We start from the raw sequence: 12884 nt of genomic DNA on the forward strand, positions 1-12884 counted from the left end.
AGGCCCTTATAGAACATTCCAGCGCAGTACAGGCCCTTCGGCCCTCGATGTTGTGCCGACCTGTGGAACCAATCTGAAGCCCATCGAACCTATACTATCCCATTCCCATCCATGTTTATCCAATGACCATGTAAATGCCCTTAAAGTTGGCGAGTCTCCTACTGTTACAGCCAGTGCATTCCACACCCCTACTACTCTCTGAGTAAAGAAACTACCTCTGACATCTGTCCTGTATCTATCACCGTCAATTTAAAGTTATGTCTCCTCGTGTTAGCCATCACCATCCCAGGAAAAAGGCTCTCCCTGTCCACCCTATCTAACCCTCTGATTATCTGATATGTCTCACTAAATCACCTCTCAACCTTCTTCTCTCTAACGAAAACAGCCCAGTTCCCTTAGCCTTTCCTCATAAGGCCTTATATTGCGGCCACACCAGAGTTTTGTCCAGCTGCAGCATGACCTCGTGGCTCTGAAACTCAATCCCTCTCCCAGTAATGGCTAACACACTGTCCGCCTTCTTAACAATCAACCTGGGGGTGGCAACTTTCAGGGATCTATGTACCTGAACACCGAGATCTCTCTGTTCATCCACACGACCAAGAATGTTACCATTCACCCAGTACTCTGCATTCCAGTTACTCCTTCCAAAGTGAATCACCTCACACTTTTCCGCATTAAACTCCATTTGCCACCTCTCAGCCCAGCTCTGCAGCTGATCTATGTCCCTCCGTAACCTCCAACATCCTTCAGCACTATCACAGCTTAGTATCTTCCACACATTTACTAACCCATCCTTCTCCGCCCTCCAGTGTTTCTGTGTGGAAAAGCTAAAGTTGAATCTGGGTAGTTGCTGATGCCTCAGCGTTGAGCCTTTGGTTTGTTGGATTGTGTCTTTGCTGTCTGATTATCCTGCAGTGTTTCACCATCTGCGTTTCACTTCAGGGACCAGAGTTTGTTCGGAAACACATCTTCAACAAGCACAGCGAGAAGATTGAAGAGGTTAAAAAGGAGGTCTCCTTTTTCAACCACTTCCTCATGGACGCAAAGAGACCGGCCCTGCCAGAGATTAAATCCAATCAGCCACCAGCACCAGGAGCCCAGCCACTTGGTGAGTTCCTCACAAATATCGGCATCTGTACTCTTTCACAGCTCAGCTTCATCGGTGAGGGGTAGCATCAGCCTATCCCTCGACACTGTCCCCCTAACGAACACTCCCAGGACAGGGACAGCACGGGGTTAGGTATAGAGTAAAGCTCCCTCTACACTGTCCCCCTAACGAACACTCCCAGGACAGGGACAGCTCGGTGTTAGGTATAGAGTAAAGCTCCCTCAACACTATCCCTCCATCAAACCCTCCCTGGACAGGGACAGCACATGGTTAGATACAGAGTAAAGCTCCCTCTACACTGTCCCCCCATCAAACACTCCCAGGGACAGGGACAGCACGGGGTTAGATACAGAGTAAAGCTCTCTCTACACTGTCCCCCCATCAAACACTCCCAGGACAGGGACAACACGGGGTTAGATACAGAGTAAAGCTCTCTCTACACTGTCCCCCCATCAAACACTCCCAGGGACAGGGACAGCACGGGGTTAGATACAGAGTAAAGCTCTCTCTACACTGTCCCCCCATCAAACACTCCCAGGGACAGGGACAGCACGGGGTTAGATACAGAGTAAAGCTCTCTCTACACTGTCCCCCCATCAAACCCTTCCAGGACAGGGATGGCCGGGGTTAGATACAGGGTAAAGCTCCCTCAACACTGTCCCTCATCAAACACTCCCAGGGACAGCACGGGGTTAGATACAGAGTAAAGCTCTCTCTACACTGTCCCCCCATCAAACACTCCCAGGACAGGGACAGCACGGGGTTAGATACAGAGTAAAGCTCCCTCTACACTGTCCCCCATCAAACACTCCCAGGACAGGGACAGCACGGGGTTAGATACAGAGTAAAGCTCTCTCTACACTGTCCCCCATCAAACACTCCCAGGGACAGGGACAGCACGGGGTTAGATACAGAGTAAAGCTCTCTCTACACTGTCCCCCATCAAACACTCCCAGGGACAGGGACAGCACGGGGTTAGATACAGAGTAAATCTCCCTCTACACTGACCCCCCCATCAAACCCTTCCAGGACAGGGACAGTACGGGGTTAGATACAGAGTAAAGCTCCCTCTACACTGTCCCCCATCAAACCCTTCCAGGGATGGCCGGGGTTAGATATTTGATGTGGCAGTACCCGGTTTACTATCGCTGTTGAATCTTTGCTATGCTGTCATCGTGGTGTTTGAGTCTGTGTTTCGGGTGTGTTGTGAAACTCTGATGTGGGGTGGGGATGCTGTGTATTGTGCCCGAATGAAGCAGCCCTGTTGTGTTTGTCTTCCAGGTTTGAACCCAGCTATGGGTTATCCTCACCATTCTCCCCAAGGCTTGCTTGGGTTTGGCCAGCCGCGCCCCCCCGTGATGGGATTTGCAGGTAAGCTCTCCAAAACCAGATTGGCCCTTGCTTGCTGAGCCACAGGAAGTTACTGCAACTTTGGACAACGCAGTTACTTCATATTTACAGCAGGACACCAGGCTGGTCGTTCAGCCCATCCGGTCCGTGCTGGCCTTTCAGCTTTACACCCTCTTTCCAGCCTCCTCCCACCCTTCCCTCTTCACCCCAGCCTCTTAGCTTGGCCTCCCCTTCTTTGTACATTCATCACACGTGCTCCTCCAGTGGTATCAACGCTGTTCAGCTCAGTGATTCTCTGGGGGAGCAAGTTACACACTCTTCACACGCTCTGGCATGATCCATTAAAATAATCCCACAACGCGAGGTTATAGTGGCGTTGTGTGATTGTTAGCTCTACCCACCCCAGTCCAACCCCAGCACCTCCACATTGTGATCCATTTAGATGTGTCCCTTCAATCCCTTCCAATTTATCGGGGTGCTTGAGCTTTCTCCCTGCCCCGACTGGGGTGGATAGGGGCATCAGTGTTGCTGTGGGGACCCTGTGTGGAAATAGTCTGCTTAAGCCATACTCCCCGTTCTATCAGAGAAATTGCTGTCCACGTACCATGGTGGTGTTCCAGCTGAGAGTCAGTTGGAACCTGAAAGCTGCACTTTGCTTTATCAATCATTTCTCGGAGTGTGAGACAGATTTGAAGACTGCTTCAGAAGAAAACAGACGGAAGTTAAAGAGACCAAATCATTTTGACCTAATCTGACTTCCTTTAGTTGTATTTCCTAAACCACAAATTCAGACAAACCCTTCTGCAATTTCTGGGGGTGGGGGGTGAAAATGTTTCCACTCAGCTTTCACCAAGCCTTGTGGAATTCAGCTGGCATTGAGGTGGAGGGGAGAAGGGACTGGCGCATTGTAGGATCTTAACCTTCCTTTTCACTTGGCGGCGTTGCCCAGGATGACTGGGGCCCAGTGTGGTGTCACGCCCGGATGTTTTTACAGGGCACTGTAATCTCTCTTACAGGTTGCACAGTCAACTGTCAGGACGCTGGGCATTGCAGTATATTATTCAGCAACATGACTGCTTTCCATCCTCACCCACAGGCTGCTTTCGTTCTCCTTAATATTTTTACCCAAGAGATATTTGTGAAAGAAAGTCCCAACCATCAATGTTTTTGAGAAAGCTTTATTTATCTAACCCCGTGCTGTGACTGTCCTGGGAGTGTTTGATGGGGGGACAGAGTAGAAGGAGCTTTAGTCTGTATCTAACCCCGAGCTGTCCCTGTCCTGGGAGTGTTTGATGGGGGGACAGTGTAGAGGGAGCTTTACTCTGTATCTAACCCCGTGTTGTCCCTGTCCCTGGGAGTGTTTGAAGGGGGACAGTGTAGAGGGAGCTTTACTCTCTATCTAACCCCGTGCTGTCTCTGTCCTGGGAGTGTTTGATTGGGGGACAATGTAGAGGGAGCTTTCCTCTGTATCTGACCCCGTGCTGTCTCTACCCTGGGAGTGGTTGATGGGGGGGGACAGTGTAGAGGGAGCTTTACTCTGTATCTAACCCTGTGCTGTCTCTATCCTGGGAGTGTTTGATTGGGGGACAATGTAGAGGGAGCTTTACTCTGTATCTAACCCCGTGCTGTCCCTGTTCCTGGGAGTGTTTGATGGGGGACAGTGTAGAGGGAGCTTTACTCTGTATCTAACCCTGTGCTGTCCCTGTTCCTGGGAGTGTTTGATGGGGGGACAGTGTAGAGGGAGCTTTACTCTGTATCTAACCCTGTGCTGTCCCTGTTCCTGGGAGTGTTTGATGGGGGACAGTGTAGAGGGAGCTTTACTCTGTATCTAACCCCGTGCTGTCCCTGTTCCTGGGAGTGTTTGATGGGGGACAGTGTAGAGGGAGCTTTACTCTGTATCTAACCCTGAGCTGTCCCTGTCCTGGGAGTGTTTGATGGGGGACAGTGTAGAGGAAGCTTTACTCTGTATCTAACACGGATGAAATGATGCGATGTTTTGAATTGGTCTCCAATAGAATGTGTAAGAAGCATCCCGGAGATAAATATAGATCAGGAATGGAATGTGTGGTGGAGCCTCAGAATTACAATAACCAGGAAAGTAATACCGTGTCCATTACTGGAGCTGTGCGTGGACTTGTGCCCAGGTCCTGATGGGTTTTAAAAGAAGTAGTCACTGAGCTATGGTGGTCTTAATTTTCCAAAGTCAGGGAAGGTTCCTTTCATTTGGTACATATCTAACCTGCAGAAGAATGTGAACGCATTGGACGCAGTTCAGAAAATGTTTGAGGGTAATACCTGCGATGAGTGAATTTCTGTCAGAGGGAAGATAGACCAGCTCAGACTTTATCCTCTGGAGTGCCGAAGGGTTTGAGTGACTTTACTGAAACATCCAAGATCCTGAGGGATGTTGACCGGATGGATGTGGAGAAGACATTGTTTAAAAATCAGGGGGCACCAGCCTCAAGCAACGATGAGGAAATATGTTTCCCTGAGGGTTGAGAGTCTTTGGAATATAAAACTGGACGGTTTTGCTAGCCAGGGAATTTGAAGGAGCCATATCTGGCCTACTGTGTACAGTTTAAATGTTCTTATTTCAGAAAGGATAGAGGATGTGCTTTTAAACGGCCATGCCATGTTTATTGGGCCTTCAAACAATGACGTGATCTTTCTGAAATGTGTAAGATCCTGTAAGGATTTACCAGGAGGGACCCTGGAGGGTGCAGAACGGTGGGAGACAACTGAAAACTAAATGGTCTCCCATTTTGGACAGAGATGTGGAGACAGTTTTGTTTTCCGAAGGATTGTCAACCTATGGAAGAACATTGGAGAGCGTGTCATTGAGTACATTTGAGAATGGCGTAAAGAGGGAGTCAGGTTGTTAATGGTGGACTGTATTTAAGAGAGATTGGTGGTGGCTGTTAATTATCTGAGCATATCTAAATTGGTTCTCATGTGCACCACTGGGTCACACTGTCCGTGTTCAAATCCTCCATGTGTCCTGTGCAGGTGGGTTACAAAGGTCATGGGAAAGCTGTGATACTGGGTGTGGGGTGAGGGACTGAGAAAACCAACAAGCTCCTCTCCGGGAAGGAGCGCGAGGTGCCTCAGTTTCTCTGTCGCTAACTGGCCTGGACTCTGGTAACAGTGGAGGGCAGACAGGAAACTCACAGCCAGATCTGCAGTGATCTTAGGAAATGACGGCTGACGTGTGGGGCCGAATGGCCTAATATTTATGTTGCTGTGAGCGTGATGGTGTTTGACAGGAATTTGTTGACTCTGTTGCGTTGTTTTCTCCCCCTACAGCTGGACCAGCCTATCCTCCTCCTCAGTATGGTGGCCGTGGAGCCTACGATGCATACCGAGGGCAGGGAGGCTACCCAGGGAAGCCCAGGAACAGGTCTGTATTGACGTTTGACAGCAACCGTTTGAAACTGAAGCCCTCCGTGTTCTCTGACCTGCATGTCCTTCCAAAACCTCATCCCTTGTTTTCTCTACAGCCACGTTTGATCCCGGAAACTCTCCCAAGATCCCTACACTCCTCAGTTTCTGGCCTCTTGTACACTGCACCCTTTATCAAAAACTAGGCACCTCTCTCCTGAAAAGCTATCTCAGCGACCAAGCCTTTAGCTGGCTGTCCTGAAACCGCTCGTGGCTTTGTTTGATCTGTCTGCCCGCTCAGCAGCGTGGCACATGCATGGGTGTGCTGTATCAATGCACCGTGTCAACATTAATCCACCCACAGCTTACTCCCTGTTCCATTTTTCCCAAGTCTACATTTTTCCAAAAGTATATTTTTTCCTTCATGCCAACTTGTTGCAAGAATCATTTCTCTCTGAAATCTTGGAAGCAACTCTTAGGGCATCTGCAGAGACAATATTTCATAAAGGGGAATTTTCTCTCTATCTCTCTCTCCACCCCCCCCCCCCCTTTCCTGAACTACCAATCTTGCATTGAGTCATTTTTAATTTATTCATGGGCTGTGGGGGTCTATGGCTGGGCTATCCCTAGTTGCCCCTTGAGAAGGTGGGGGGTGAGCTGCCTTCTTGACCCGCTGCAGTCCATGTGCCGTAGGGTAGACCCACAGTGTCCCTGAGGGAGGGAATCCCAGGATTCTGACCCAGCCACACTGAGGGAACGGTGATATATTCCCAAGTCGGGATAGTGAGGGGCTCGGAGGGGAACTTGCAGGGGGTGGGGTTCCCATGTACCTGCTGCCCCTTGTCCTTCTGGATGGAAGTGGCCGTGGGTTTGGAAGGTGCTGCCTGAGGATCTTTGGTGAGTTTCTGCAGTGTATCTTGTAGATGGTCCACACTGCTACTACTGAGCGTCGGTGGGGGAGGGAGGGAGGGGATGTTTGTGGGTGTGGGGCCAATCAAGCGGGGGCTGCTTTGTCCCTGGGTGGTGTCGAGCTTCTTGAGTGTTGTTGGAGCTGCCCCCATCCAGGGGCAAGTGGGGAGTATTCCCTCAGCCTCCTGACCTTTGGGGGAGTCAGGAGGTGAGTTCCCCACCGCAGGGTTCCGAGTCTCTGACCTGCTGTTGTATTTATATGGCAAGTCTGGTTAAGTTTCTGGTTAATGTTGGTCGTGGGGGATTCACTGACCATCGGATGTTAAGGTTATTCATTCCCCTTGGGGACTTGACCATTTGGATCGATGCCTGGGATGGGCTACATACTCCGATCTCGCTGGGTATCAAAGTTGATCTGTCAACATGAGCTGTAGTGATTCCGTGTTTAGCTTTGCTAAGTTTTTGTTGGTTTTACTGTATGTTGAAAGTTGCTATCAGATTTACAATGTGTACAGGATGTCCTGTTGCAGCAAGTTCATGGTTTCCAGATAACACAAGTCTTCCTCCTACCTTGCACTCAGTCACTTTAATCTTGGTATCGATCGGTTCTGAATGGCTCGCAGCATGTTTCACAGTTAGCTGGTGATGCTCTTCACAGAGATTACAGACGTACACACAAACCAACCCCACTGCCAACTCCCCCTCCCACTTCGCCGAGGACATGCACGTCCTGGGCTTCCTCCATCACCACTCCCTAACCACCTGATGCCTGGAGGAAGAACACTTCACCTCCAACCACACAGGATCAATATGGATTTCACCCGATTCCTAATTTCCCCACCCCCCACCTTATCCCAGTTTCAAACTTCCAACTCAGGACCACCCTCATGACCTGTCCACCTTCCTTCCCACCTGTCCCTCCACCCTCCTCTCCAATGTATCACCTTCTGCCCCATCTTCATCAACCTACCTCATTCCCAGTTAACTTTTCCCCAGCCCTACCTCCCCCTCCCATTTATCTCTCAGCTTCCATGGGTCTCCCCCTCATTCCAGATGAAGGGCTTTTGCCCGAAACGTCGATGTTCCTGCTCCTCGGATGCTGCCTGACCTGCTTTGCTTTTCCAGCACCACTCGTTTTGACTCCCAGAGATTACAGCCTGAGTTTGAATGATTGCACTGGGCTCTGTGGCTGAGTGTTTGGAGCATTTCCCGGGTTTACGAGAGAGAACCCTCTCTCCCAGTCTCCCTGTTGCCAATGCTGAAATATCGCCTGGACGGTCGGGAAGCAACGGGCTTTGGTTTGCGTGTTCTGTGCTGCTTCTCATCAGCTTGGTCCTGGCCTGCACACACATGCCTACCCCGTATTGCTCCGAGTCGAAGGAGTTTTTTCTTATCTCCATGTTTGTACTGATTTAGCTGGAATTTGTCCAGGCTCCAGACAGGCCCCAAGAGTAGGGACAGTGCTATATCAATGCCAGGGTGTGGGTACCCATCTGCCTCCACCCCACCGCCAAGTGCTTACCCTTGCCTTATTGTGAGCAACCTCTCACCAAAGAACAAAGAAAATTTCCAGCCCAGGAATAGACCCTTCGGCCCTCCAAGCCTGAGCCAACCCAAATCTACTGTCTAAACCTGTCGCCCAATTCCTAAGCATTTGTCTCCCTCTGCTCCCCACCGACTCATGCATCTGTCCAGATGCATCTTAAATGAATCGACCGTGCCTGCCTCTACCACCTCTGCTGGCAACGCGTTCCAAACGCCCACCACCCTCTGTGTGAAGTACTTGCCGCGTGTATCCCCCTTAAACTTTCCACCTCTCACCTTGAAAGCGTGACCTCTCGTTATTGAATCCCTCACCCTGGGAAAAAGCTTGTCTCTATCCACCCTGTCTATACCCTTCATGATTTTATAAACCTCAATCTGGTCCCCCCTCAATCTCCTTTTTCTAATGACAACAATCCTAACCTACACAATCTCTCTTCATATCTAGCACCTTCCATACCAGGTAACATCCTCGTAAACCTTCTCTGCACCCTCTCCAAAGCGTCCCCATCCTTTTGGTAATGTGGCGACCAGAACTGTACACAGTATTCTAAATGCGGTCGAACCAATGTCCTGTACAATGTTAACATGACTTGCCAGCTCTTGTACTCAGTACCCCGTCCAATGAAGGCAAGTGTACTATATGCCTTCTTGACCACTCTATCCACCTGTGCAGCAACCTTCAGGGTACAATGGACCTGCACTCCCAGATCTCTCTGCCCATCAACCTTTCCCAAGGCTTTTCCATTCATTGTATAATTCGCTCTAAAATTAGACTTGCCTAAATGCAGCACCTCACATTTGTCTGGATTGAAATCCATCTGCCACCTTTCCGCCCAACTCTCCAGACTATCTGTATCCTCCTGGATTCTCTGACAATCCCTTAGCCTTTCAGCAGCAACTGAAAAATGTTCGGCTGCATTAGAGCTTCACCTTTGACCTCTGTCCAGAAACATACGATGTCCTTTCACCTGTCACCCCCCCCCCGTTACTGAGAGCGTTCAATCCAGAAGAACTGCAACCGAAAACTATCGCTGTAACCCCCCTCCCCCTACACCCCCTCCCACTCTACACCCCATACACCCCCTCCCTATCTCTGTAACCCCCTCCAGCCCCTACACTCCCTCCCTATCCCTGTACCCCCTCCGGCCCCTACATTCCCTCCCTATCTCTGTAACCCCCTCCAGCCCCTACACCCCCTCCCTATCTCTGTAAACCCCTCCCTCCCCACACCCCCTCCCTATCTCTGTAACCCCCTCCGGCCCCTACACCCCCTCCCCCCCTCCCTATCTCTGTAACCCCCTCCGGCCCCTACACCCCCTCCCTATCTCTGTAACCTCCTCCAGCCCCTACACCCCTCCCTATCTCTGTAACCCCCTCCCTCCCCACACCCCCTCCCTATCTCTGTAACCCCCTCCGGCCCCTACACCCCCTCCCCCCCTCCCTATCTCTGTAACCCCCTCCAGCCCCTACACCCCCTCCCTATCTCTGTAACCCCCTCCGGCCCCTACACCCCCTCCCCCCCTCCCTATCTCTGTAACCCCCTCCAGCCCCTACGCCCCCTCCCTATCTCTGTAACCTCCTCCAGCCCCTACACCCCCTCCCTATCTCTGTAACCCCCTCCAGCCCCTACACCCCCTCCCTATCTTTGTAATCCCCTCCAATTCCAGCCCTTCGACCATCCCCCAATTCCCATCGCTCCACCATTGGGGGTGTTGCCTTCAGCTGCCTGAGCTCTGACTCTCCCTCTCTGAACCCTCTGTCTCCTTGTTTAAAACTCCTCTTAAATCTGATCTCTTTGACCAAGCTGCTGGTTATCTGTGGTTCATCTTTCCTTGTGCGGTATGATGTCCGATAATGTTTAATCAGTGAAGCCCCTTTGGTCATTTGTTATGTTAAAAGGTGCTTTATTAATGCAAGTTGTTGTTGTAATTGCCTTGTACAGAGCTGCCTCCCGATGAGGTTGGAATTACCCCATTCCCTGATCCCTAAAGTACCTGTAGGAATGTAAAGGGATTCACTTTAGTGGGAATAACTGAACAAGCCAATAATAAAGCAATGAGTGCAGGATCCTAGGGGCCTGGGCCTACATGTGAATAAGTGTTTGATGGTGGACAGGCTGAGAGAGTGATTACTAAATCATGACCAATCCTGACCATTATCAACAGAGTTGTACAAGGCATTTGGCCCGTCAGGTCCACACACCCCTTCTGAAGAGCATCTCGCCCAGACCCATCCCCCTTTTCCTATCCCCGGAACCCTGCATTTCCCATGGTCAACCCACCCTAACCTGCACATCCCTGGGCACTATGGGACAATTTCCCATGGCCAACCCACCCTAACCTGCACATCCCTGGGCACTATGGGACAATTTCCCATGGCCAACCTACCCTAACCTGCACATCCCTGGGCACTATGGGACAATTTCCCATGGCCAACCCACCCTAACCTGCACATCCCTGGACACTATGGGACAATTTCCCATGGCCAATCCACCCTAACCTGCACATCCCTGGGCACTATGGGATAGTTCCCCATGGCCAATCTACCCTAACCTGCACATCCCTGGACACTATGGGACAATTTCCCATGGCCAATCCACCCTAACCTGAACATCCCTGGGCACTATGGGATAGTTCCCCATGGCCAACCCACCCTAACCTGCACATCCCTGGGCACTATGGGACAATTTCCCATGGCCAACCCACCCTAACCTGCACATCCCTGGACACTATGGGACAATTTCCCATGGCCAACCCACCCTAACCTGCACATCTTTGGATTGTGGGATGAAACCCACACAGACACAGAGAGAATGTGCAAACTCCATGCAGACAGTTGCCCGAAGTGGGAATCGAGCCTGAGTCTCTGGCGCTGTGAGGCTGCAGTGCCAACCACTGAGCCACCGTGCCAAGTCATGGAGAAGAGTAGGGACCTTCCTCTGAATGTGTATAAGACTCTAGTTAGACCTCAGCTGGAGGCTATTGTGCCCAGATCTGGGACCGCCACTTTATGGAGGATGTGAAAGCATTGGAAAGAGTGCAGCGCAGAATCCTGGTTCCTGGTGTGGGAAGACAGCAGCTCCCTGGATAGTTTGGGATCGTTGGATGTATTCTCCAAAGGGAGATTTGATTGAGGTGGTCACTATCAGGGCCAGAGTGGGTAGGGAGAGACGGTTCTCACTGTGGGGGAGGGATTGGGAACCGGGGCACGGGTCAAAGCAACAACAGCGAGATGAGGAAGGAATGTTCCTCACTCAGTGAGCGGTCAGAATCGGGAATGTGTTGTGCTGGGCCAGGCGGGCTCAGTCAGGGATTTCCAACGGGAATTGGATCTGTTAATGGAGAAAGGAGAGTGAGTTAGCCAGTCTGGGAGAAGATTGAACATGCTGTACGTTTCAAATCCATACTCCAGGCTTGTGCTTGAACAATCTTTCCCTAAGCATTTAAACATCGCCCCAAATTCACTTTCGAAGGGCAGGCCCTCCCTTTGGATTGTGGGATGAAACCCACACAGACACAGGGAGAATGTGCAAACTCCATGCAGACAGTTGCCCGAAGTGGGAATCGAGGTAAGGTTGCCAGTATTTTGTCCAGACAGACGGTATGTTGTAACGTAGAGTTTTCTGTTTTCCCTGGAGGCGCTAACCCATGCTGAAACTGTGATGTAATGTGTTCTGCTGAAGAAGGGCAGGCCCTCCCTCGGGGAACGCACCGAGGGGTTTGGGGGCAAAACCTAGAGAACACAGATGGAGCAAGATAAGGCAGGAACTCAGTTGGGGTTGGGGTGGCACTGGCTGTTGACATGTTGTTGGTGGAAGGTATGAAGTTGCTGTTTGTGCTTCCTGCTGTTCTGTCCTCTCTCCCTCCCTGTGTCTGTATTTGACTCTGCTGCATGTTGACTCCCCACCATTGTGTCTCCCCATCTGGAGACCTCCCTTCCTGCAGTTCCTGCTCAGGACTGTTTGTACACCTTCAACTGTCACTTCAGTCTGTCATTGCTGGGGGAGATTCCAGAGGGTAACCACAGGCTATTGGGACCCACCCGAACTGGGAAACACTTATCTCTAACTCTCTGTCTCCCCTCCCTCCCTCCCACCCACCCACACCCACACAGTTCTGCCCTGGCAAGGGGGCTGTCACCCCCAACAAAGATTCCCAGTGGTAACCTTGACCGAAGGTGAGGGCAGACACAGGTGGTGATGGTCCGTCTGACTGAGGGACAGAGGGATGTAGGGATTCTGTTGGTCCATCGCTGAGCTCCCCCACAGAACATACTTGACACCTCCTGTTGTTGTCTTGCAGGATGCTGAGAGGAGATCCCAGAAACATTGTAGAATACAGAGACCTGGACGCTCCAGAGGATGTGGACTTTTTTTAAGTGTTCCTAATTAGGCTGAACAATCGACCAGAGCATTTTGTTCTTTGTTAAGTTAAAGAATTTTTCGTAAGGTTGCCAGTATTTTGTCCAGACAGACGGGATGTTGTAACGTAGAGTTTTCTGTTTTCCCCGGAGGCGCTAACCCATACTGAAACTGTGATGTAATGTGTTCTGCTGAAGAACTTGAAATAAAAGGAACTCTTTACAGGCTGGTTAC

The 12884-nt window shown here is 50.8% G+C and overlaps 1 protein-coding gene across 1 annotated transcript in view; it reads left to right on the forward strand.

Moving 5' to 3' along the window:
* The window catches only part of srrt (serrate RNA effector molecule homolog (Arabidopsis)), a 69718-nt gene extending 56835 nt beyond the window's left edge, over positions 1–12883 (forward strand). Inside the window, 4 exon segments of the mRNA XM_087982906.1 lie at positions 943–1108; positions 2390–2479; positions 5762–5855; positions 12592–12883. Coding sequence (XP_087839032.1) covers positions 943–1108; positions 2390–2479; positions 5762–5855; positions 12592–12667 — 426 coding nt within the window. The 3' untranslated portion in view covers positions 12668–12883.
* Position 12884: the final 1 nt, after the last annotated feature.

This window comes from Chiloscyllium plagiosum, unplaced genomic scaffold (assembly GCF_037043375.1).
Source record: "Chiloscyllium plagiosum isolate Xiang-an unplaced genomic scaffold, Cpla_swu_hap1 HiC_scaffold_44, whole genome shotgun sequence".
In the NCBI taxonomy this organism is placed as follows: domain Eukaryota; kingdom Metazoa; phylum Chordata; class Chondrichthyes; order Orectolobiformes; family Hemiscylliidae; genus Chiloscyllium; species Chiloscyllium plagiosum.